We start from the raw sequence: 27,756 nt of genomic DNA, 5'->3' as shown, positions 1-27,756 counted from the left end.
TTTTGAACACATCAGCTGTTACTTTTTTTGATTACTCATACACTCATGACTTATACAACTACATTTTTATGGCCACAACGGTTTCATTTGTAGACCCGGATACCACTGTGAAGTTACTACTTTGTTTGTCTTCCTTTGACTTGAAAGATCATTGTGCTATTCCCATGGATGACAAACAGAATTTAAGAGAACTGGTTCTAGGGGCCTTCAGCTCCAACTTGCAAATATTTTTCCTCCTACAGCAAAGTTAGTCAAACTAAGTCTGTTTATGGTTTATGATGTGCTTTCAGTAACTTAACATTATTTCTGGCATGCCAGGACCAAGCATGCATGCTGTGGAGAAAATCTTGACCTCAATTTCTATCTAAAAAACATCTTGAAATTTTCAAAAATCTACTCAAGACCGGACAGGAAAAATGACAGGAAAACATTGCATTGTTTTGGTGAATGTCCAGTGTAGTTTAAGAAGACTCTGTGTTCTGATGACGTCCGGGCCACAAGTTCAAGGCTATATTGAGTACTTTTTACACAGTGTTTTTACCCTGCTGCTAATTTGTCTAGTAGTTAAACATTAGATAATGTGCCAAAAAAATGTTGATCACTTTCATAGACAATACTACATATGTGCACCCATTTGTTTGAAATGGATTCTATATAAAATGTGTCTAAGTGTTATTTGTTGTTTTCTATCCTACATAGGCCTAATCTATCGCCTACATCTGTATAATAGCCTAATCATAAACGCATTATAGGTTTTTAACACTCTAACAAAGATAACTGAGAATCTACCGAAAAGCAAACAGCCTATTATTATTATAATGTGTTTATGACTGCGGTTTCCTTTTACTTTCTAGGCATATGATATGACCATTAATGTAAGATAGTAGGGCTTAGATTTATGATTATTTTAGTTTTACGACATGTCAGCCTTGAGAGGTTTCACAGGATAGAACAGATAGGCCTACATGTTTACAATGGTTTACAGCAGAAGTCTCGTCCAGATATATTAGCATAACGCTTATCATCGTCACGTTTTCCACCATAAACGATAAGCAGGTAATTGATGAATATTTCTCATCACTCTAGACTTCTACTAGGAAACTGGAATTGTTTTTGATGGACGTGGACTTTGACCACGCCCTCTATTGTGAAACTCTTAAATCACACCACCTAATTCTGATTCACCCCAGTCACTAAGCCCCGCCCACTCTACGTACCCCGTTCAAATTCGAATGGTTCAAGTTCAACCACCACAACCACAACACAAATGCCATAAGTAACCATTTCTCCTGCAGCGTCAGACAAACAGGATTTCTTCTGCTTTAACAGCGCCTTTTATTTATTACAAACATACAAACCACATCAATAAACAGAGAAACGAGGGGCTTCAGCTCATTGAGAGACAATGGGGATCTCAGTAATGTTTTTACTGGCAGTTACATTCTTCTGTCCTGTTCATACAGGTGAGTAAACAGGTTTTCTTTTTCTTTAGGGGGTCTTTAATGATCATTAATTACATTTTATTATTTGTTCGTACGTACTAGGCTACTTATAGCTATTATAGGTTATAGCCTAATCTTATTAGTAGCCTATATATAGGCTAAATGTATTTTAACCTCGAAATTGTTTTCAGTATTCTACATATTCAGTTACAATGAAGTGGCCGATCTGGTCTGTAAAGTTGGATTAACCAAAAAGTTTATTTTTTATATAGGCTATATATAACTAATTATGCATTAATAAATACCATAATATTTCCCTTTCTGCTTTGATGATGTTTACATAATTATTTCCTACTCTTATTAGCTCATACATTTTTTTTTAAATATATAGAAATATATTCTGATTAGATTATTATGTGTTAGAATCTGATGTTTAATGATGCTAAATGTTGAGTGCTTTTCAGAGGTGTTATTGCTTTCTATTGAATGCAAAGTAAACCTATGCATCACTCACTACTGTTTTGCTGAACATGAATGAATTCTCCAGCCTCACAAAGCAGGGCAAAACATAGTATAGTCTTACAGTAACCACGTGTGTGTATATACTGTGCATGTTTCTGCTATAGGGGCCTCATTCCATAGTGATTTCGCACTCATGCTTTCCCAGAAGTTTTGAATCATTTACAGTGTATGTCATAAGGACAGTAGTAGCATAGATCCATGAAATGAACCAGAAACCAGTAGGAACTGCAGTTTTCAAACTTTTCAAACAGGCTTCAAACTTACATTTGACTAAAAAGATGCATTACTCATTTTGTCAGATTAGAACAATAAAGGTTTAAAGGAAACATATGGCTATACTTATGTCGTATGGTCTCTCAGTGTTGGTTTGGCAGGTCTTTCTGGATCGGTGAAGATGAACCGAATAAGCTGAGGAGGGATACTTGAATAGCTGCTATTGTTTAGATGTTTTTTTGTTGAGATGTCATTTTTGGCATTCTTTTTCTAGAAAAACATCTATAAAACACAATAAAAACCTACATGCATACAGTCATCATTACCTTCAGCTGTAGCTACAGTATGTTCGGGTGTAATTGTAGATGTAAGCTTAGACAGGCTTCAAACTTCATATTATTAACAGGTCTCGTGAGATTCACCCATGTACACTACATTTATGTTGACCTAACTGTTATGGTCGGACAGATCATTTTATAGGTAGACAACAGCACTGATGGTTTTATTGAACACTGTTAACCTCATTCACATGGGAGAAAGTTGAAAGATATATTAGAGAAAGATATGCTCCTTTACTCTCTTATGTTGATGCCATGCAGACTCTAGCAAAGCAAGAACAATAGACCACAAATACTCCATTAAATGAAAAGATAGCCTTCTCGTAGGCCAGAAGGTTTCTTGAAGATATCACTTATGCATTATAGTTTCCGATGCAATATGATAAAGCAGATACATAACTCCGTTGGATTGGCTTCCAAGTGTTTTGATCCACCGTGAAGATATCTTGATAGTATAGACTGTTTAGATAATCAGACGCATTGAGTGTCGAGAATGATGTCCATGAAAAAAGCAAACAGCCACATTGCATTTTGTGGCCACCAACTTCAACCGTGTCTGTAAACAATGAACAATGCATTGTGCTTTGGAGAGATGATGTGTGATGTCAAAGCAAGGTCATAAACAGAGTTTTATATCAATGGAAGGTTTGTCTTTCAATACAGATAAGACCTGTCTACATGTTAAATTTCTGTAATCATTAATAAAGTTTTATGTTCACATTTGAATGATAAAATAAAACCCTGAATCCTTATTGGATGATCCCAGTTTGAAGGTGTTGTAAAATGGTCGATAAAGTTAATATTTTTCTATATTGTGAATATAGTGTGAAGTTGCTGCATTGCTTAGCAAACCTACAGTAAGGCTAATGAACTATACTACTTGATGTAAGAGCTGTTTTTTTGTGATTTATTTATTTTAAAACTACAAATGTTTATCTAATAATATCAATTCTGTTAACAAATGCATTGTTTATTGAAATTTATTACAAAAGTGATAAGGTTGTGTGTACAGCAATTTTGCTACTTTTGAAGCAAAAAAGAACATCCTGTTAAAGAATATCCTGACGGCTTTGAATAGACTCTAATAAACGTCACATAAGTCTTCATCATATGCAGAATATCTTCTTTAGGTATTTTTGTTTGATTGTATCATCAATTAAAATGGTTACTACTTTCACTAAAAGTCAGCCATTTTACATGCAGCTTAAGTGCATGTATAGTGCATAGTGCATGCACGCATGCTCCAGAACTAAGACTAGACACCCATTTTTGGGTAACAAAGCAGGAAAAACTTGTTTCAATGCTTGTTGAAATCAGTTCCCCTTCCCAGTCTTAGCACTAGACTGTGTATTGTGATATGCTTAGATAGCAGGACCAAGGAAGATGTCTTATAGACAATATAAGGTGCAAAAGTGATTAATTCAGTCCTAGCCCCCTGGTATTTTAGCTCTTTAATGTGACCACAAATTACTAAAATAGCTGGCTTAAGATGTTAGAAAATTCTTGTCATTTATGTGAAGCATCACTTATGTGTCCATCTGTCAGGTGTCTTGACTTGTGATCCACGGCAGTACAAGTGTGGCAATGGAAAGTGCATCACATCCAGATGGGTTTGTGATGAAGCTGATGACTGTGGAGACGGCACTGATGAACTTCCTGCTGCCTGCTGTAAGTCTTCCTCCACCTAAGATTAGTCAAATGTCCTGAAGAAGAAGTATGTTGGTGTAACATTAACGACAGTAGGCGCAAATGGAATCTGCAAGCTTTCAGTAAAATCTTCTTGCACTGATTGTGAGGGGGCGTATTGTAAAAAAAGTATTTCAATGTGGTTAACTATGTTAATCTATAGGTGAAAATGATAAACTCTTATTGTTAGCTGAAAGGAATGTATTACTTCAAAAATGTTGTGGGCACACGTACAGAAAATGAATTTGATAGGGCTATCTCTGTTTCTAGCCCATACATATAAGCTGATCATTATTTTGATGTTATGTTTGATACTTAAAATTCTCTATTATTTTGTTAAAACAAGCTAAAAGTAAAATTCACTTTGAGATTATCCATTTTACATTTAATAGTGTTATTACATTTTTAGTGTTGTTAAAAAATAAGTGAGAGCTAGGTTGTTGAGGTGTAAAAAGGTCATCTAAATTTAAAAATAAGCTGGAAAGAGCATGAATTAAATATCCAATATCGACTGGCATCTAAAAAAAGAAAATGCTGCTAACTGATATGGATATATTGTACATCCCTATCTAGTAGCAACACTCACATTTGTACAAAATCTCGTTTTTTCACTCTCTTTTAGCGATGAGGACCTGCAGACCCAGTGAATTCAGTTGTGGTGGGCGACTAAACCAGTGCGTGCCAAAGACTTGGAAGTGTGACGGCAAAGCGGACTGTGAGAATAGTGCGGATGAGGAAGGCTGTGGTGAGTGACATCTTGAAATGTAAATCTTTATGATGCTGCCAGTGTGCATGTGTGTTGAAAATCTCCATCACCACTTACAGCTCCTCGGCGGTGTCTGGAGGGCGAATTCAGGTGTGGCAATGACCAGTGTGTGACGACTGCGTTTGTGTGTGATGGTGAGATAGACTGTGACGACGGCAGTGATGAAGTCTCCTGTCAGCCCACCACGTGTAGCTCAACCTCCTTCAGGTGCAACAATGCACAGTGTGTGCCTCGATTGTGGGTCTGCGACGGAGATGCCGACTGTGCTGATGGCTCCGACGAACTGCCTCAGAAATGCAGCCCAGGGACGCCTAAACCTACCAAAAATCCATGCTCCTCTATGGAATTTCATTGTGGCAGTGGGGAATGCATACACAGTAGCTGGAAATGCGATGGGGGAGAAGACTGCTTGGATCGCTCAGATGAGAAAAACTGCTGTAAGAAATAAGACTTGTTGATATTACATTTGCCAATTCATCCTGCTATTCTCAATGGAATGTTCCCGGGTCAATACAAGTTGAGCGCTGTCGAACTGACATGCAGATAATCTTTGCATGAAGGATCTGTTTGCATAGAGAAAAGACCCACAAGAATTACCTTGAATAATAATGCATAACCAGTGTCTCATTCGTCCTAGATTGGTTTTACCACTACTAAAAGGATGATTAAAGACAACTTCACAGTGCACATTTAGTATAGAAGGATAACTATTATTAACAAAAAAACAAAACAAAGCATATCTGTCCTCAAAAATGTCTTCCCCATAGAATTCCACAGTAAATGCAATTTTTGTTTCCAGTGATAATCTTTGTCTGTCCACAATGAATGCAAAATCAAAGTCATTCAGAAGATATTTGATGTTTAGTGTACAGTTAGTGGGAGCAGGATTGTGGACAGCTACACAGTAGAAATTGAAACCAAGCCTTTAATAAAATGTTCCTCAAGACATCATGAAATATTTTACTTTTTCCATATGAACAGCCTTGCCCACATGCCGACCGGATGAGTTCCAATGTGGCGACGGATCTTGCATCCACGGCAGCCTGCAGTGCAACCACATAAATGACTGCAAAGATTTGAGTGATGAGCTGGGCTGTGTTAATGGTAAACCATACGAATTATGTCCTTTACATAATTGATATGCAAAACATATGGTTTAGGTGTTACTCTGATATGCAACACTTATTTTTCTCCTCTCTGAATTGCAGCGACCCATTGTGATCCACCACACAGGTTTAAGTGCCGCAGCGGTGAATGCATCGGCATGGAAAAAGTTTGCAACAATAAACGAGACTGTAGAGATTGGTCCGATGAGCCATTGCGAGAATGCGGTAAGTATCGCGGCATTCAAATAGGCCTATTGCCTTTGTAGACCTGGATCTTTTTGACAAGGTTTCAGAGCAAAAGCCAGTCTGTGCTACAATTTGTGATTTTTAAATTCACAGATTCTAACGAGTGTCTTTACAACAACGGTGGTTGCTCTCATATCTGTAATGACCTGAAGATTGGTTATGAGTGTCTGTGTCCCACTGGCTTCCAATTGATGAACAAGAGGCGTTGCGAAGGTAAGAATCTGAAATTGGTTCCCATACTGAAACAGAAAATCTGGCCATAGGCTGTTTGTCCTCTGATAACAGACCTTGGTGCAGATCCAGTTCAAAGAATGATTTAATATGGACTTCATACTTATTTGCTTTTTCTGAGCTGGAAATAAGGTTAGAGTTTGTTCAGTAAGTCCATGCTGTCATGATTCAGTGCTTTTACGGACACCGTATTGATGCAGCAGAATGACTTCAAGCCCTCATTTTTGTTTGATTTCTTCAGACATCGATGAGTGTGCCAACCCAGACACCTGCAGCCAAATCTGTGTCAACCAGATTGGTAGTTACAAGTGTGAGTGTGAAGATGGCTACCAGGTGGACCCAGCCAGCAAGGCCTGCAAAGCTATTGGTACAGATTTTAAACTTTCAAATTGTCCTTTTCCATGGTCACATACTGACAAACTCATACTCACAAACATGATTTTACAGGAACCATTGCCTACTTATTTTTCACTAATCGGCATGAGATAAGGAAGATGACCCTGGATCGTAGCGAGTATGCACGTGTTATTCCCCGCCTGAAGAACGTTGTGGCGCTGGATATGAATATTGCTTCCAGGGAGATCTACTGGTCGGATTTATCCCTCAAAAAGATATACAGGTAAAGAGAGGATCTTTGGACTTATGGCCAGTTTTGGGTCTCTTTAGGATTGCTTGTTGCCAAACAGACCGGTGCCTAGTGTCATATTTTATATTTCTTTCATAGAGCACCAATGGATACTGCAGATAACTCCTCCCAACACACCGTTGTGATTGGCAGTGGCTTAGATGCACCTGAAGGTATTGCTGTCGACTGGATCCATGGAAACATCTACTGGACGGACAGTATCAAAGGTGCCATATCTGTGGCAACAGCGGATGGAAGCAGACGCAAGACTCTCTTCAAAGACAACCTGGCTAAGCCGCGTGCTATAGTGGTCGACCCTATCCAGAAGTACGTCAAGTCCCAGAAACTCTCAAATGTAGGGGCAAACTATGTGGGCAAGTGATTTACTATGTTAAATCTTCTCCGATATGTTGTAGCTTCATGTTCTGGACTGATTGGGGCACATCAGCCAAGATTGAGAGAGGTGGTCTTAATGGAGGGGACCGTAGTGCCCTAGTTACGGATAACATTGTCTGGCCCAACGGAATAACCCTTGGTATGAACTTGTCCACTTGCTTAACTGGTCAACTGTGTTTAAGTGTACATTTGGTAACTTTGGTCCTTTCTCATACATAGACCTTTTGAACCAGCGTCTGTACTGGGTTGACTCCAAACTTCATACTCTCTCCAGCATCAGCGTACAGGGAGGCGGTCGGCGTACACTAATCGTTGACCAAGGCAAACTTGCTCACCCACTGGGTCTCACTGTTTTTGAGGTAATACTCCATTTGAACTTGTTGAAAGACCTTTTTTAGGAGGTTATCTTAATGCTCAATCAAGAATTCTTCATCTTCAGGAGAGAGTGTTTTGGACGGACGTGAGCAATAACGCAATTCTAAGTGCAAATCGTGTGACTGGAGGAGACATCACAAAAGTGGCCGAACACCTCTCATCCCCAGAGGACATTGTCCTGTACCACAACCTCAAACAGCCCATTGGTATGTTGGCCTTTATATAGCCATCAAAGTTACCATTCAGTGAGTTAGTATCCATCCAAAACTAAATTCTTCTGAACTCTGAATGTCCTACCAGGAATCAACTGGTGCAAGGTCAACAACGGTCGCTGTGAGTTCCTGTGCCTTGCTGCCCCTCAAATCAATAGATTCTCACCCAAGTACACATGTGCCTGCCCAGACAACATGATGTTGGCCGAAGACATGAGAAAATGTATTCCAGGCAAGTCAGATTTGGTGCTTGTTGTCAGGACTGGGATTAGGTTATTAATGTAAATCCTGTTGATTCCTAAATCCAATAATTGTGTTTTTATTTTGAACAGCTGTTGTCACACCAGCATCTCCTGTCAGGCCTGAAATAGTTCCAACTAGTCATACTCAAGTACCTTCAAAGATGACACCAAAATCTGCTGGCCCTTCCACTACCAATGCGCAACCTTCAACCACTCCTGCTCCTGTGACCCCTAACCGACCCACTCAAGCTGCCCCATTCAAGCCTTCCCAAACCACAACTAAACTTCCTTTATCCACCCAGACAGGTATGTCTTGCTTTATCCACCCAGACATTACCCTCTGTCCCGGTCTTCTCCTTTTCCTAGCGAAATCAGACAAACCTTAATCTCAAGACCCCAGGGATTCCTCAAGGTGATATTACAGTTTCGTTGAAATTTGTGAAAACTGTTTTAAAAATGTTTGTGATTTCTCCTTAGATGACAACTATGGTAATGTTAAAGCTGTCTCCGAACCATCATCTTCCACACCGTGGGCCTTGTACATTGTGGTTCCTCTTGGTGAGTGCTTTAGTCCAAATGCTAAGGCAAAGAAAAGATATGCTGTGTTATAAAAACTAGTGAGTTACCTACACATTTTAAGGGTTTATGAAGATGTGCTCTGGACACTGAGGGCCAGATGTACGTACATTTGAGAACGCAGCATTAATAGCACCATGACCAAGACACAGAAAGCGCTTGATGTGAAACCGCAGTGTGCGTGTTATGTACCAAACCTGCAGTTCATCAGGTAATCAGCACCTGTCCCCACCCACTATACCTTAAATTGCGCTTATTTAAACGCGCAAATGAATGGGCCTCCTCCTCTCACTGCTGATGCTATGACTGTTTGAAATGATCCTGATGCCAATAATTGTAATGTAGCGAGGAGTTTAACAACTGCTGGAATGGAATGTGAACGCTGAGTCGGACATTCGATGTCATCTTTGATTTCTTCCAGTAACTGTAAAATTGCCTATAGCTGCTTAATCTGTAACGCTTAATGATTTCGTTTTCACTCAACTGAAAAAGTGTGATTCTTGTGGCAAAAATCTTTTCAGCTCGTCTCCTTAGCCTAAGTCTTCGTCTTGCTCGGATTACTGCTGCCATTTCACAAGGAGGCATATGCCAGGAAACCCGCTTTCTAAGTTACACCTGGTTTTAAGAGGCGGAGAATTTTCAGCGCAAAATAGAGGCGCGCTTTCACCGGCTTTTTCTGTACATAACGCGGAATACATAATTAGGCGCAGTTTACGCTCCCCCCCCCCATCTCTTTATGTGACACTCCCACTTTCCCCTTGACCATCCCATGAATGCATATGCATGACACGAAAAGCGTATTTTGCCATTTTCAGTTACCGCGACAGGCAGTCTGCGCTTTCATCTCGGTGCGTCCCATTCGTACATATCTCGCCATGGTTTTATGCGCACTTTGCGAAACAAATACGCCTGAAGTGGGCACAAAAGCGTTAGTACATCTGGCCCAGAGGCTGTTTCAATTGGTAAGCGACTGAAAGTCATGATGTAACGGAGGTATCAATAGATATTTTCTTCTGTATTGTGATATACATCCAGGTGAACTGGAATTATCTAAAAGAAAAAAATGTAGGATGGGAAATTGGTTCTATTCATCGGTTGTTGGTTGGATGGAGGCAGATCTCAATACAAGCTTGCAGTCGAGAGGGGTGGGGTTTATGGGAATGAAATGATTGGAGGAGTCCAGCATACATCACCAGAGAGAAGTCTGTCGTCTTCACCGAAATATCAAGTTGTGACATTTATGACTATTAACAACTAGAATGTAAAAAAAGTAACATTTACACTTAGAAATAATTCACCAAAAAATCAATAACATGCATTTAGAAAATTGATGATGAATTTCCATTTTATGTTGACTTCAATTATGCCGCCTCCTAAGATACATCATTCTAGCCAAATTCTAAAGCATCATATAAATCCTTCGCAACGAAGACCATTCCATAAAGCATTACAATGAGCTCAGACAAAAAAATAATTCAAGATGGTGGACACAGCGAGAGAAATATTTATTATAAATATATTTCATTCATTTTTTTAATGCATATTAGAGCATTAGTTTAGCGACATGTTAATGGCAAACTCTATTGAAATCAGTTGTGAGTCACGTAAGGAGAGCTGTTTGTGTAGGGCGTGCGTAGTGTTGCTGCCAATGTAGAACATTCAAAATAAGTCACTGATGAGCTTCCATGATGGTTATGATGCTACATGGACAGCAAAGCAACTCACTTGGTTTTGTAACGGTGCGATACTCTTCAAAACATTCTATTCTCTTATCTATTCCATCACTTTAAAACTCCTATTCTAATCTGAATGTCTTATTATCTTCTCAAAGCAATCCTGTGTTTGGTTGTGGGAGGCGCTGTGCTGTTCTGGAGAAAGTGGCGTCAGAAAAATACCAACAGCATCCACTTTGACAACCCGGTTTATCAAAAGACCACTGAGGACCAGGTGCACTTATGCAGAAACCGTAGTTCTGATGGCTATATTTACCCGCAGGTAAGTTTTATAAATATCTACTGACTACTGAACACAATCTTCATGATAGTAGCTTTAGATAATGTCTTAGAACATCTAAGTTTACTAATATCCTATTTGGATGACTGTCTGGTATATAAGGTAACTGATGTGTCTAATAATTATGGTCTTATTTGGCTTCTACAGAGACAGATTGTGAATCTTGATGATGAAATATGATGATGACATAGTGGTCCATGCTGAAACTGACAACGTTTCAAGAGTAGAGCCTTATTTGATGTCTTACCAACTTGGAAGTCAGTTCTTCAGCAAAACAACATTTGTGGAACAATGGAGATACAAACCACCTTTCCACACAAGGCAATCAGTGCAAAAACAATTCAGGACAGACTAAAAAAAAACATGAAAACAAAGAAACCTCAAACAACAACAACCTCAGCTTATCAAGGCTGCTTAACACTTCACTATATATAAATAATATCAAGATTATATATAGTGATCAATTTTAACAGCACTTACAAATCAAGGTTTTATTTTCATGAGATGTCCATGATAAGTTATTGTAAATAGAATATGTATTAGTATATTTTAAAGAGTTAAAATAAATTTTATATGTATTTTAAAAGTTTTTTTTGTTTTTTTTTGGAGGGATCAAAAATTACATTGCATACCATTAACGTTTTCCAAAATATTTGGTTCATATATTTTAATTAATTAAAGATACAGTACATTTGAATATTTTATGCAAAAATAGACCATTTACTGTCATAAGCTGTCAAGTTTGTGTTCCTAATGTTTTATGCCATTGTTTACACCAATTGCTGTCATCCTGTTTTTGTTTTGTTTTTTTTTGTGCCAAAATGGTCAACGTTACATATGAAACTGCTTGTTCACGATAAAAATACTTTCTCATATGCAGTATTGATATAGTTTCTCTTTATCTCAGCAATTAATCTGAATTTACTGTGGTGAAAATGTGGAAGATTCATGGTAAATACTTTCATTTTTATTTCAAACATATTGTAATCATGGCGATGTGACACATTTGTTTTACATTCTCTATGTGAATGTGTAAATAATTTATTTGTCTATGTAAATATGTTTATTATGTCATATGTTATATATATATTGCATTTGTATTTTTAAGTATACAGTATTGTATATAAAGAAATGTTGTATTTATTTTGGATGATAATTGGCTTTCTTTGCTGTGTACTATGTCAGTTGTTTATTTGAATAAAAAAACGTATTCTGATTTATTAATTAATCTGATGCATTTTTATAAAAAGCCAATCACAACTGTTTTTGACCTGTGTGTAATCCTTACTTGAAATAAATATTTTGAAGATTTTACTATACCGGTTTTGTGTTTTTAATGTTGTAATTTTGTCATGACAAACATTTTCCAGGGCTGCTTAATTACAAAATAATCCAATATATATCCAGTACATTTCATGGCTTCAGTAAAGTGAAGTTAGAATGAAAACTGAAAAGGCCTATGAGGATCAGTTTCAGCAGATCAGATGATCAAATGGTCAAATCCATGAGATCAGCTTTGTAAACCTTCATATGGAGCACATGAGGCCCAGACTGAAAAAGACTTCTGAAAGAAAAAGAAAAAACACATAACAAAGGCAAATGTGAACCTACAAAGGCCTTTTATTTTTATTTTATTTATTTATTTATTTTACAAGTGACTGTGCTTATAAATGAGACCACTTTTCTTCTGGATGCATATATAATTCAGGAAGAGAGTGACCTGTAAAACCACAAAGGAACGATAATAAATCCATGACTTCTGGTATTCTAGGAAATTTATTTCCAGGAAAGGCATTTCTAGGAAAGGCCCCACACAGCCCACGTCTCAGTTTTCAAAACACACTTGCCCCATGAGAAGACCCCATGATTTACAGACATCCTGGGAAAAGTGGGGCCGGTGGGTAGGACCTCCGTGACCTGTACATGTTTTTGACTAAGGCAACTGGGCAAACAGCTCTACCCCCAAAATGTTTTGTTATCGTTCATGTTTCTGGCGCTCCTTTGAGTACTGTGTGGGGCGACCAGAAAACAAGGCATGGAATCAGGTGGGCGGGATTTCATGTGAATGTAGGCTACTACAGCTTTATTTTACAAGCAAAGTTCAAGGTGTGCATCGTGGGTGGTTACTACAGAAGATAAAAACACAATCATTTGTTTTAATCCTAATCTTTCAAATGTATCTATCTAATCCAGGGATAGGCAACGTCGATCCTGGAGTGCCGCTGTCCTGCAGAGTTTAGCTCCAACCCTGATATAAACTCGCCAGCCTTTAGCATCCTGAAGACATTGATTAGCTTGCTCGGGTGTGTTTGATTAGGGTTGGAGCTAAACTCTGCAGAACAGCGGCACTCCAGGATCGACGTTGCCTATCCCTGATCTAATCTATGTATTTACACCTGTTCAATAGATTGGGGCTGGTGGGATTTTTTCAAATGTTTTAAAAAGAAGTCTCTTATGCTGACTAGGCTGCGTTTATTTGATCAAATATACAGTAAAAACAGTAATACTGTGAAATATTATTACAATTTAAATTAACTGGTTTCTGTTGCAGTATGTTTTGAAATGTAATTTATTCCTGTGATCAAAGCTGAATTTTCAGCATCATTACTCCAGTCTTCTGTCACGTGACTCCAGTCTTCTGTCACGTGACATGAGCCTTCAGTAATCATTCTAATCTAATATGATGATTTGATGCTCAAGGAACATTTATTATTATTATTATCATCAATGTTGAAAACAGTGGTGCTGCTTCGTATTTTTGTGGAAACCGTGATACTGTTTTTTTAGGAGTCTTTGGTGAAAGTTCAAAAGAACAGATTTTATTTGAAACAGAAATCTTTTGTAATGTTATAAATTTCTAATGTGTCCTTGCTGAATAATAATAATAAAAAATCTTACTGACCCCAAACTTTGTTTTTGTGCTGATTTTGCCATATTTAGTTTATGCTCATTAAGTGTTCCAGTGTTTTATTTCTTATTTTGCTTTTTAATTGCTGCTAAAAAATACCAGCTGTATAGGCCTATCACAGTGTGTCCAGAATGGCCTGTAATTGTTTTCTTTCAATCCCACCAATCTCCCAGAAAAATCGCATGTTCTGACATCACTAATGATTAGCCGTAGATCATCTGGACACTCTGTTACACAATGTTTGTGTGGCATATCAGTTCTGTGGCTCTGCTTTGGCAACAACAACAAAAAAAGAACACAAAAAAAAGAACACAAAAAAAAAAAAAAGGGGGGGGGGGGGGGGGGGGGTGGCTCATATTTATATATTGCTTGTTATGTTTAACCCTTCATGTATGAATTATGATAAACTCAGTCAGGATTTTTTTACTATATGTTTTTATTGCTCTTAGGGCATGAAAGACAAGATTTGATTTTTTTTTTTCATACAGATTTTCAGATGTCCACTTCAGTGGTAAATATTGCAAACATATTAATGTGTAATTGTCAACCAATCAGGTACATGTGAGTCTAGACTTACCTCAAACTTTGATCAATAGTTATAGGAAAAGGGGGTTCTACTCTTTGCTTAACTATTAGTTAGTTACATTTCTCTACATTTACAACTTTCTTCTTTCTATAGCTGCTTTGAAGTTTATTAAAGAAAGTAGGTCAGATAGCCTAATCAACACTGAACACTGAACGTGGACAGAGAACATCAAAGCAGTGAATAACAGGTAAAAGCTGAACTCTGAACTTATCCTTATGTTTTTTATGTTCCTTGGCCTCCTGCCATACCCATATGTAAAGGGAATTGTTTACCTTTCTCCGTAATCGCAGTAGGTGCGACATTGAGTCAGATACAGAGGCCAGAGTAGGGGCGGCTGAGAGAATATGATACATGTTTGTGCATTAATATTAGGCTACTAATATGATTACATTCATTATTACATTAATATATATTTGTAGGTGAATTCAAGTTGATTGGGACACTTTTTCCAAGTCATCTCAATGGCAAAAAGTGCCCAATCCCCCTGAATTCACCATATACTGTATTATAAATGTTCATTATTAATAGTATAGTTATTATTATTTATAAAGAATCTTTCTCAAAGCAACTTATTGTAGCACATGTACGTCTGCAAGATGTCTGTTAAAGATCACTTCATCTGAAAAGAATCTGCTGTTTACTAACATCTTTAAGATGTCAGTTTAACATACATTCTAAATAATTACATATTAAAGACATCTTCTAAACGTCTATTTGACATCTGACAGGAAACGTCCTATAGACGTATTGCAGATGAGCAAACACTCTAAAAAATACGTATTCCAGATGTAAACACGCACATCAAATAGACGTCTCCGTGATGTACGCATCCTATCAGGGACACAGTGGCTTGTGACCGAAGCATATGTTATTCCACCCACAATATAGGCTATATATGAGGATTATACAAAATCAGATTAAGATCACACAGATTATAGAAATTGATAAAACGAAACTTTCATGACATCGAAAAACAATTTCTGTCATAGACCAACATTTATTTGTCAGACGGCTTATTATTTCACATTATATACTGCCCTCTAGAGGTCTGAACCAAACACTGATCCCTAAACCACTGAACCCTTTTAATGTAGAACCTACATACTGAAACCCACTAAACCTACCTGAAAACCATGCTGAAAACCCTTTCCTATTGGGCATGGGCGTGGCTTTTGACATCACACTTGGATGTGGGCGGGGTTGGATGTCCACCGCAGGATGCAGCCGGATGCAGCCAGCGAGCCCTACTTCTTGCTTCTTCCGCAACGAAGCCACCGGAAGAACAAAGACGCACGTTTTTAGCCAAAATCCAAAATATACGTTCTAAATCTGTGACAAAATAGATGGTTTAATTTCTACGAAGAAATAAATTGTTAGTAAAAAAAATACAAATCCACGATCGGAGAAGATATTTGAACCCTGAACTCTATGACGTTGGAGGGTCATAGGTCACGTGCCCATGCTGTTCAACAGAGGAACATGTTTAACGTGAGAATTACTCGATTTATTGAGATATTAATCTGATCTCAAAAAAGAAGATATTAATACAGGTGTAAACGATCATGTCGGACCTCAAGATTAATAAGAAGTTCGCAGAAAAATATGAGAAATATCGTCAGAAAGAAGAACTGCAGAGACGTAAGTCATCTAAACTCCTACGAAAAGTCTAGTAAAGGGCTGTTTACTAGACTTTTAGATATTCATAATCTGCATTTTATTATATGTATATTTTATATGTTGAATATGGTGAACACTCCCTATATCAATCTTAAACCTTAAATGTGCCATCATTTATTTTTGTCTCCGTATTGTTGTTGAGTAGCTTCAGTTAACTTATGTTTATAACGATTATTATTAACGTTTGTTTATCTTCATAAAGATAATCTAAGTAAGTAGGCAAATCTTTGACTTTTCAAATACGAAAATCCACCATGGTTACCATTTAGCTACAGTCATACTATAGTAAGTTATTACCCACGAATGTTAATAAACTAGAAAGTATATATTTTGAAAGCTTGTTTTATATATTAAATATTTATTTATATATCATAATTTTACAGTAACAACGAACAATGTAGGTAGTATTTTCAAAGACACTGAGACTCAACTTGGACTTACGCTACATATCTCCTTTTGTGTCATACAGGCAATCATACATTTCAATTTTGTAGTTACCTGTGCATTTTAATCTGTTAATTAATTCAAATAAAGTTTAAATCTGTGTTTATTTTGAATGTTCCAGTGAAGGACCGTTACGGAGACCAAGATGAGGAGAATTCATCTGGCTCGTCCGACTCGGACTCTGATGAGAGTGAAGTGGTAAAATATTCAGCACTTTCTTGTTTGAAACTACTTTTCCAACATCATACCCAGGTTTCCATGTCTAATACTCTGATAAATGATTATATAGGAGCTGGACCCAAAGTTGGACAGGGATTTTTACAGAACGCTCTCACTTCTGAAGAAGAAAGATCCAAAAATCTATCAGAAAGATGCAAAGTTCTACACCGAGGATAGTATGTAAAGTATCTTCACTTTATGATTTTCTACTCTGGTTAAAGGAGACTGTACTGATTTCAGCACACTGTGTGATTTTATCTGTGTCTTAATAAACAGCATCTGGATTAGGCAGCGATGAGCAACCGTCCACTTCGAAAAAGTCAGAGAAACCCATGTTCTTGAAGGACTATGAGAGGAAGATCATCCTGGAGAGAGGAGGGTAAGAAATCATGTGTTTATAAATGATGAAAGCTGTGGCTGCATTTATATATCTTTCAATAATTCAATTAAAGTGCAAATGGTGAAAGCATTATGACAATCAGTTATAGTATGTAGATAACTGATAGTCTTTTCCATGTTCTGATTGGGTGTATATAATAAATTTGATTAATTCATTTTAGAAAATATGATGATGATGAGGATGACAGTGCTGATGAAGAAGTCTCCAAACAGATGCAGGAGGTAATTATACTTAAGATACACTATGTTCAAAAGCCAATACAGAATGAAAATGGACCCCGTTAACTTTTTTAATATGAAAATGTTACTGGTCTTATTAAAGACTGCTCTTAAAGTCTATCATTTTTAAGCACTTTTTTTCTTGTTGAATGTTGTTTTATTTTGAAATAATTTAATTTGCAGAAGCAAAATGGGTTGCGAATGTAGTTTCATGTTGACATTCAAATTTGTGTTTGGATGTCAAAGGGTCTGTGAAGATTTTAAGTGTTTTAGGATCTTGTAGAATGACAGATAAAATTAAAGCTGCAGTCTGTAACTTTTGATGCTCTAATATAATAAACAGATTTTTATTTTTCGGATAATAAACAGAGCTGACATGCGTCTTGCGGAAGAACATCGTAGCCGGAGCTTCTTCTCTCTGTTTATGTCTATGACGAGTCACGCAGGTACTGGGCTACTCCGCAGTAGTACGAGCCGTACCAGTCTGAATATAAACACTTATTATAGGTGTACCGTAGTGATTCAGGATAAGACAGAAACACAGTTTGGAAAATGGATGATGTCAATGAATGAATCACAATGTACTCGCTTATTATATACATTTTGTAAATTTTTAACACAAAGTTACGGACTGCAGCTTTAATTCAAATGGAAATTTGGACTTGGTTTTTAAAGGAATAATTCACTTAAAAATAAAAATTCGGTCATTTACTCACCCTCAAGTTGCTTCAAACCTGTATGAGTTTCTTTCTTCTGCTGAACACAAAGGAAGATATTATGAAGAATATCGGTAACCAAACAGTTGATGGACCCCATTCACAAGTAAATGGGGTCCATCAACTGTCTGGTTACCGACATTTTTCAATATATCTTCTTTTATGTTCAGCAGAAGAAATAAATTCATACAGGTTTGGAATGACTTGAAGGTGTGTAAATGATGACAGAATTATAATTTTTAAGTGAATCAATCCTTTAAGATGTTTTTTTTCTACTCATTCAAGTAGCTTCTTCAGTATCTAAACCTCCTTCATGTCTAACATATAATTCATAAGTGAATGTGTTTGCGTTTGTGTTACAGAGAGCTGCATCTCCCACCTATATCCAAGAACAGAAGGATCTGCAGGAAAGGTAGATTGGAGATTGTCTTTGCACCATTGTCTGTTTGGTTCAAGTTGCTTAATGTATACATATGCAATTACTTGACTGTCTTTGTGTCATTTATCAATTTTCAGAAAGAAGGGTTGTTCAGTCAAAGCGAAAATTCTGTCACCATCAGTGTTTTAGGGTAACGCATTACAAATAACGTGGGTTACATAATCAGATTACTTTTTTCAAGTAACTAGTAAAGTAACACATTACTTTTAAATTTACAACAAGATATCTGTTACTTTTTTTAAATAAGCTTTCCCATGTATCGACTGACAGAGAAGTTGTGTGCGCTGTGTGAACATGATGGTTATTGTAGATCTAGTTTCTAGACTAAATGAGAGCATTTACTCATCTCACTTGTACAAAAACAGATTCAATGTTCATCAAAATGAATAAAAATGGTGAAGTGCAAACTCAGAAGAATAATACGCAAACCTGCATGAATTAAGTATTTTAAATCACACAAATATATATATATTGCTGTGCCCTCTACTGTACAGATGTGCATTTCTTTCAGCCTGAGGCTTATTCATTTCACTTAAAAAATAAGCAAGCCCAGCCCAGGTGAGAAAAAGTTAAAAACCAGTAAGATACAGCATTACTTTTCATAAAAGTAACTAAGTAGCACAATTAATTACTTTTTTAGGAAGTAACGCAACATTGTAACATTACTTTTAATAGTAACTTTCCCCAACACTGGTTAGCATTTACTTGCCCTCAAGTTGTTCCAAACCTGTACACAATATTTCCTATATAGAAATGGAGAAAAGAAAGACATATTGATTGTCATTATTTACTCACTCTCATGTAGTTTCAGATTCATTTCATTCATTCCATTACAATATGTTTTACTTGAGTCTTTACTTTCATTTGGCAGTTTGCGAAAGTTTGTGCAAGACAGTGATGAAGAGGACAGCGATGGTGACGGACAGCTGCTGACGCGGAGAACCAAAACACAAGATGAGAAGGTGCTGAAACTTAAATTCCTGGATGTTAAAGTTGGATAATTGTGTAAAATAAAACCGTATCCAATCATACACTTTTCTTTGTGCTTGTCTTTTCCTGCTTTCCTAAGGACAAAGAGGACGCCGACTATGTGGAATGGCTGAAGGGTCAGGCAGAGCTGGAGGGGCCGGAGGAAGTTAAGGACATGGTCAGTGTCTTGTTCTGGATTGAAGATGGTTTTAGGATGTAAGAGTTGATAACTATAGGCTTTACTCACTCTTGCTCTTTTTTTTGATTGGATGTTGCCCGGGGTAATTTCGATATAAATCCAGAAATACCTGCGAGATTACTGGAACGACCCCCAGCTGGATGAGAAAGAGTCTTTCCTGCGAGACTACATGCTCAACAAGAGATACCTGGAGGAGGATGAAGAAGAAGAAGAGAGGTGGGTTTTGTTTGTAGTATTACAGAATTGAGTCAGTAAGTGATGCAAATACATGAACAAATAGCCTATCAGATGTGAGCTCTGTGACTGTGTTATTCTATGTAAATGTACAGTACACTTCTGTTCAAACGTTTGGGGTCGGTACGATTTTTTTCTTCTGCTCACCAAGGCTGCATTTATTTGATAATAAATACAGTAAAAACAGTACTATTGTGAAAAATTAACCATTTAAAATAACTAATTAGTGTTTTGATAATGTAATTTATTTCTGTGATTATCAGCATCATTACTTTAATACTTCAGTGTCACAGGCTCCTTTAGAAATCATTCTAATATTATGATTTTCTCAAACAACATTTCTTATTATTATCAATGTTGAATCATCAACAATTCATATTCTTTAATATATATAATTTTATTTTTGTAACATTATAAATGTCTTCACTGCCAATTTAAATCAATTCAATGTATAATTTCTGAATAAAAGTATTAATTTCTTTTTTATCGTGCTGTTCCCAAAGGTTTGAACGGTAGTGTAAGTATCTCTATCTGTGAATGTTTTTAGGATCCCCACCTACAATGAGCTGACGCAGGATGATATGGATGACTCGGAGGATGAAGGAGAATCTTTCCTGCATAAACAGGAGGACTTTGAGAGGCAATACAACTTCCGCTTTGAGGAGCCTGATGCTGGAAAGGTAAAAGGATGTCAACGTCAGCCTGATTTGTCTTTATGTTCTGTTGAATGCCAATGTGAGTGTCTTCGTGAAGAGCAAAGCTCTTTCTTATGGTCATTACCCATCAACCCTCTATTCCTCCACAGGTCAAAACATATCCACGCAACATTGCCACATCTGTCCGAAGCAAAGATGACACAAGAAAGAGGAAGAGGGAGGAGGTTAAAGAGAGGAAGAAAAAGGTAAACTATCATTTTTGAGTAAGTAAATGCACTACCATTTGAAACTTTAGGGTTTATTTTAAGTTTATTTTAATCATCCAAGCCATCATCTATTTGATCAAAAATACATTAAAAACAGTAACATTGTGAAATATTATTATAATTTAAAATAACTGTTTTCTATTTGATTATCTTTTCAAATGTAATTTATTCCTGTGATGTCAAAGCTGAATTTTCTGTATCATTACTCCAATCTTTTAAGTAGATTCAGAATCAGATTTGTTTAATTCCATACAATTCCCCTTCCTAACATCCTGTAGGAGAAGGAACAGAAGCAGCAACAGCTGAAGGAACTGAAGAACCTGAAGCGAGCAGAGATCATGGACAAACTGAAGCATCTGCAGGAACTGACAGGAAATGAGCAGCTGGCCTTCAATGACGTTGACCTGCAGGGAGACTTTGACCCCCAGCAACATGACCAACTTATGCAGGTGGGGCAGAAATTACCCATTTAAATAGACTGTAGGTCTGGAACATAACTGCATGTCAAGAGTCATCCAAAGTCACAGCTTATGATGAAGATAATTTGCATTTAGCTATTTGATATTTACATTGAGCTGCATGTACTTTCATGGACTTGATTTCTCACATTCTTCATTCTCATCTGCAGAAGTTCTTTGGGGATGAATACTATGGAGAGGAAGAGGAAGAGAAGCCACATTTTGATGCCGATGATGATTTAGAAGGTAACATTGTGTCTCTTGGATGGATGATTGTGTTCACATACATATTTCCTTTTTTGAAAGAAATGAATACTTTTATTCAGCAAGGACACATTAAATTGATCAAAAGTGACACTGACAGTAAAGGGATTTATAACTTTTCATAAAGGTTTATGTACTTTTTATTTATTTAAGAATACTGAAAAAATGTATCACGGTTTCCACAAAAATATGAAGCAGCAAAACTGTTTTCAACATTGATAATAATAAGATGTTTCTTGAGCATCAAATCATCATATTAGAATGATTTCTGAAGAATCATGTGACACTGAAGACGTTACCATCAGAGGAATAAGTTAAATTTGACATAATATTAAAATAGAAAACAGTAATTTTAAATAAATATTTCATATATTACTGTTATTACAGTATTTTGATCAAATAAATGCAACATTGGTGAGCATAAAAGTCATCTTTCAGAAATCTTACTGACTTTTGAAACTTTGACGTGTTTGTTTGTTTTTTTGTGATGTGAATGTTGTGTTTTGTTAGAAAATTGGAACTGGGATACATGGGTGGGAAAAGAGGAGAATGAAGAAGAGGAACAGAACACTATGGAGGAAGATAATCAGCCCAACTGTGAAGATCCTGACTTTATAGTAAGATTGTTTCTCATTGAGGCACAAATGCAACAGCAAACTATTGTATGGCGTCCGCTTCTAATCACACTTGAATTTTTTTTTTTTAATAGATGGATGCTGACTATGACCCAAGTCAACAGCCCGTTTCTAAAAAGAAGAGAAAGAAAGTGAGAGAGGAGAAGAAAAAGAAGACCAAAGAGGACGCCCCTCTCATGGGAAAGAAGAGGAAGAAGTCCCTCTTTTCTGAGATCATCAACAAAAACAAGCCCGTCTTTGATCCAAGTGGGTGTTAGATGTTTAAAACTAATGTAATGTCTAGTTTTGTCACTGTCATTGATCGAACAAAAAAAAATCCCGCCCAAAATGTACACACTTGTATTCATGCATAATCCAAGGTGTAATCCTAAAATCTTGTTTTTCCTGGTCATGTTCCCAGAGGAGAAGACCTTTGAGCAGTATTTGGACGAGTACTATAAACTGGACTTTGAGGACATCATTGATGACTTGCCATGCAGATTTCGCTACAGAGAAGTTGTACCGAATGACTTCGGCCTGTCCACTGATGAGGTGAGGAGCTACGAGCAACAGTAATGCCTGGATGATGATTGACTCTGAGTTCTGTGCTGATGAGCTGCGATTGTGTCTGACCTGGTATTGCTGTTCCTTCGGGAATAACTCTGACCAGGGTCTGAGGACTGTAATCTTCTCTCTGAGCAGATCTGCATTAAAGACCACCAGTGTAGATTAGCGTTTGTCTCACACCGTAGAGGATTTGAGAGCTGTATGGTTGAGCTTCAAGTAAATCTTTCATTGCTGGTGCTGGAGCTTTATATGGATTTTGATGAAGAATGCACAATTTATCTGGACCATATGGTCAATTGACATTGACAAAACTATTGATTTAATAATCAATGTTATATTACTTATTACTAATATATATATATATATATATATATATATATATATATACACACACACACACTACCAAAAAAGTGGGGTCAGTAAGTTTTTTTTTTTTATGAAGAAATTGATTTTTTTTTTAAGAAGAAATTGTTACTTTTAAACTAGTAAAGTGACAGTAATTTTAGAGAAGATTGAAATTTCAATTATAAATGCTTTTCTTCTGACCTTCCTATTAAACAAACACTCCTAAAAATGTATCACGTTTTCCACAACAATATTAAGCAGCAATTGTTTTTTTTAACATTGGATGATCAAGAGAAATTTCTTATTATCATCAGTCATCATATTAGACTGATTTCTGAAGGATCATGTGACACTGAAGACTGGAGTAATGATGCTGAAAATCCAGCTTTACCATCACAGGAATAAAATATATTTTAGAAGACATTTAACCTGTTATTTTAAATTGGAATCATATCTCACAATTTTATTGTTTTTACTTTATTTATGATCAAATAAATGCAGCCTCAGAGCAAAAGAGACTTCTTTCAAAACATAAAACAGAAGTATTAATGGATTTTAAAAAAAATCTCTCATTTATTGGTAATAAACATGAAAATAATTATTATGAGGCACAGAATTGTCTGATTTAAAGGAGAACTCCGGCGCAAAGTGAACCTTTGGTCTAATTACACATTGGTACCTAGTCAACCGTTATCTGAGATTTGTTTTCATGATTATCGAATGTAAATAGTTTTATCTCTAAAAACAGTTTAGCCTACAAAGCTAGTATAACGCTAGTATATTGGGCATAGATCAATGACAAATAAAAATCGCTTGTTAATACCACTAACAAGGCTCAAAATAGCCCCACACTAACACGGTAGCATAATGAGGGTCCCTACCTTCAAACCGAAGCATTGAGAACTTTGTCAGTGTCCAGACAGTTTAATAAGAAGATATTTAATACATACAGTCAACTTCGCGTATACAGACAGGAGCCATCTTTGAAAAAGAGTCTCTACCAGTCGATCTACGAACGCCGATCCAAGCCTGCTGTTCGCGCTCACCTTATCACAACTTATAGCTCGTTCACATCTCACCAGCGCACTTGGATCGGCGTTCGTAGATCGACTGGTAGAGACTGTATTTCAAAGATGGCTTCTGCCTGTATACGCGAAGTTGACTGTATGTATTAAATATCTTCTTATTAAACTGTCTGTACACTGACAAAGTTCTCAATGCTTCGGTTTGAAGGTAGGGACCCTCATTATGCTACCGTGTTAGTGTGGGTCTATTTTGAGCCTTGTTAGTGGTATTAACAAGCGATTTTTATTTGTCATTGATCTATGCCCAATATACTAGCGTTATACTAGCTTTATAGGCTAAACTGTTTTTAGAGATAAAACTATTTACATTCGATAATCATGAAAACAAATCTCAGATAACGGTTGACTAGGTAACAATGTGTAATTAGACCAAAGGTTCATTTTGCGCTGGAGTTCTCCTTTAATATAGATAACTTATGATAAATTATTCTCTGACTTATTTACTAGTATCTTATTGAGGGGGTAAAAATCAGAAATCCTCTGGCTAATATTTCCATGTTATTCTCACCTGAACCTCTTTCCATAGGTCCTGAAAGCAGATGAAAAGGAGTTGAACCGCTGGTGCTCACTGAGAAAGACCTGCATGTACAGGTAGCGTACAGTATCATTGATGTAAATAGCCAGGAACTGTTGTGAAGTTTTGGAATATATAGTGATAATAATTATGTGGGGAAAATGCCTTCAGCTAAATAAATAGGCCATAAACATTTTGAGTGCACTTTCCAATTATTTTCTTGTGATTATTCTTCTGCTCTAAAATAAATTGATGCGTTTTGCTTTGTTTTTCCTTGTTTAGGTCAGAGAGGGATGAACATTGTGACGTGAAGAACTTCCAGATCAAAGGACAGAATATCAAGAAGAAACAGCAAGTGTTTGTGTCTCTGTATAATGAGTGAGTGTCCCTTTAAACATCATAGTAAAAAAGTCCAGAACCTTCAGGCTCGACGATAAGGACAGCTCGATAGCCCAGGGCAAGCATATACGTCGCTCGGGACAGTTGACGCAACTGTGGCTTGCCCGTTTGGGCCAGTGCTGCATCACGAAAGTTTATCATTTGCACGTGTTTTTAAGCCTTGCCAATTTAAATATTCAAGCGCAAGAAGACGCGAAACTGAGAACTAATTCAAGAGAACTCAATTCAATAGTGTGAGAAGTTTTGCTTGTGCACATATTCAAAGCTGTTTCAGTGCATATGACTTTAAATGATAATGAGCTTTGCTCACCCCGCCTCTCTGTTCTGTGCTACACCGTTTGTAACACAATAACATAATAACCATAACGCGTTGTTCAGTATAAACGTGGGATTATGAATTATATTGAGAACATCATACATAGAAAACATGCCGTAATGTACCCTGAGTGTAAACCTTAGACACATTCATTGTGAAGCGTGCAGCTAGCGATTTGCAAAGATTAACGTTAATATATTAATTTAAAGTTTAATAAAACGTTACACTCACTTCAGTTGTTCTAGAGGTTCAGCAGGAACACGAATATCTGGTTCCGATCCTTTTTTCATGAGCAGCTTCTTAGCAAAACCAGCTCATACTGACCCTCCTCGTTTATAAAGCAGTCTGGTGAGAAATGATTTGCGCAAACATGAAAGCATTGACGTTGCTCGTGGGGAATATTCCCTTCGAAAACAAACTCAGCCACTGCGTCTTCAGCGGTTCAGATTTAGGAACATTAAAATGACTGCTGTGTTCGTTATTACACCCAAGAACAGAACACCACAATCGCTTAGACGCCATTCTGCTCATAGACAGTGCTCCAGCATATCAACAATGACTGGTCCGCGCGGACTATGATTGACAGCTCGCTCACGAGCGAGGGCGGGTCTGTGTTCAAAGATGCTGTTAATCAACAATCGTGGGAGGGGCTTCCGAGCGTGTGACGTCACAAAATCGAACGGCTCAATTTGAGGCAGGGGAAAACATAAGGAGATTAAAACAAAAACACTGGATGGATTTTTATCATTTTATGATGGTTGTGTACAGACACTGCCAACACACATTTCAGAACAATCAACTTGTAAAAGTGCATGTACCATTATATGACCCCTTTAAGGAATATAATGCATGTGTAACATTATATTGGATCCCTGCAGCTCTTAAAGTGACAGTAGCCTAATAAACCTGCTGCTGTCTTTGTTTTAATGCTAATCAAACAACAAAAGACATAGATAAAAAAATCACTCTCTGCTCTTGACTGAATAACTTTTGTAACTTTGATAAGAATTAATCTATATTTAATTTATACAGTGAAGACTGTATGCAGGACTATTTTACATTTGATTATTCATTTTCTCGACCTGAAAATTACTGTTAGACTTACCTGAAAAACATGAAAAGCAGTGTTTATTTTATTTGTATTTTTGTTCTATTTGTGCTATTTCTCGTAATTTTGATTATTTGTTCTTATTTTATTACTGACAGTTTACTTGTCTTTAACAATATTTGAAATTGATAGAAGTTAGGCTAGTAGTTTTTGGTGTCACAACCTTATTTATTAAGGTTATGGGTCAAAAACAACGAAGACAATAACTATTTTATTTCTTTTATTATAACTTTTTTGTGTTGAGGCTAGTGAAAATTTTGTCTGGGCAAGTAAAAATTTGAACCACTGGGCCAGTAGAAAAAATCCTTAGTGTAGAGCCCTGAACCTCATACAAATGATACTGAGCATTGCACCAGTTTACATTTGAAAATGCTTTTCTGAGAACCATGTTCTCCTCCCATCCCTTGTGTTTTAGTGTATTTGTGTTTTATTACCCAGGAACGCTGGTGAGGAGGAGCTGATGGAGTCTAAGGGGAAGGTGGGTAAGAAGACGAGGGATCGTCCAAAGCAGGCCGAGGTCACGATGGAGAAGAGAGATCTGACAGACGAGACATCTGAAAGCCTTCCAGAGCAAGCAGACATCAAGGACCTCAAAGAAGTCACTGCAAAGGATGAAGGGGAGGATGATGAGGAGTTCCTGGTTCCTAAGAAAAAGATGAAGCCGGAAGAGACTGCAGTAACCCCGAAAGAGGAGGTGCCCAGTAAAAGGACTGGGAAACCTAAATGGCCTAATAAGAAAACAAGGCGGCCAGGTGGACGCCTGCTTTCCAGATCCATGACGGTGACGATGGCTGGCCGAGAGTTCAGCAGACAGAGACTCCAAGCCTACGGGCTGAATCCAAAGAGACTCTACTTTAGAGAGCTGTACAGACAGAAACGGAAAGAACGAGAAAAAAAGGAAAAGCAGCTGAAAAAGAGCAAACCATGAGGCTGACAATAAATGGCATTTTAAGTTGTTCATGAAAAAAAATGTGTAAATGAGTGGGACCAGAAACTGTCTTTCTAATTTCAACACTGCTTTAATCTGGAACGTTTTCAGTTCAACATTGTTACCTGAATGTTTTATCTATATTATTAAAAATGTATAAAAGGGAGTTGTTGTGGAAATAAAGACAGTTCTTTTCACATTTGTTTTCTTCATGTTTTGCTTTGACCACTTTACTCAC

General features: G+C 37.0%; 2 protein-coding genes and 1 non-coding gene across 3 annotated transcripts; all 3 read left to right on the top strand.

The window, feature by feature from the left end:
- Window positions 1–1,326: 1,326 nt before the first annotated feature.
- Window positions 1,327–11,898, top strand: ldlra (low density lipoprotein receptor a). The gene is made up of 18 exons (XM_056271861.1): window positions 1,327–1,463; window positions 4,061–4,183; window positions 4,824–4,946; window positions 5,027–5,404; window positions 5,949–6,071; window positions 6,176–6,298; window positions 6,413–6,532; window positions 6,792–6,917; window positions 6,998–7,169; window positions 7,275–7,502; window positions 7,592–7,710; window positions 7,791–7,930; window positions 8,011–8,152; window positions 8,247–8,390; window positions 8,491–8,706; window positions 8,878–8,958; window positions 10,808–10,971; window positions 11,137–11,898. The coding sequence occupies exons 1-18, from the start codon at window positions 1,406–1,408 to the stop codon at window positions 11,167–11,169; spliced, it is 2,613 nt and encodes an 870-aa protein (XP_056127836.1). The 5' UTR covers window positions 1,327–1,405; the 3' UTR covers window positions 11,170–11,898.
- Window positions 11,899–15,899: 4,001 nt separating this feature from the next.
- Window positions 15,900–27,715, top strand: kri1 (KRI1 homolog). Its single transcript, XM_056271850.1, has 19 exons — window positions 15,900–16,121; window positions 16,726–16,802; window positions 16,894–16,999; window positions 17,100–17,202; window positions 17,384–17,444; window positions 18,520–18,569; window positions 19,468–19,558; window positions 19,666–19,743; window positions 19,868–19,980; window positions 20,546–20,678; window positions 20,804–20,899; window positions 21,199–21,369; window positions 21,549–21,624; window positions 22,153–22,259; window positions 22,352–22,523; window positions 22,678–22,808; window positions 24,780–24,844; window positions 25,050–25,145; window positions 27,029–27,715. Exons 1-19 carry the CDS (start codon window positions 16,046–16,048, stop codon window positions 27,516–27,518), a joined length of 2,292 nt encoding a protein of 763 aa, XP_056127825.1. The 5' UTR covers window positions 15,900–16,045; the 3' UTR covers window positions 27,519–27,715.
- On the top strand, window positions 22,860–22,958 carry LOC130069895 (Z30 small nucleolar RNA). Its single transcript, XR_008803811.1, has one exon. It is a non-coding gene; the product is annotated as a Z30 small nucleolar RNA (small nucleolar RNA).
- Window positions 27,716–27,756: the final 41 nt, after the last annotated feature.

The sequence above is a fragment of the Rhinichthys klamathensis genome, unplaced genomic scaffold (assembly GCF_029890125.1).
Source record: "Rhinichthys klamathensis goyatoka isolate OS25496 unplaced genomic scaffold, OSU_Roscu_1.1 h1tg000015l_1, whole genome shotgun sequence".
In the NCBI taxonomy this organism is placed as follows: domain Eukaryota; kingdom Metazoa; phylum Chordata; class Actinopteri; order Cypriniformes; family Leuciscidae; genus Rhinichthys; species Rhinichthys klamathensis.
The sequence above is the reverse complement of the archived record's forward strand: the minus strand, read 5'-3'. Positions and strand labels throughout refer to the sequence as shown.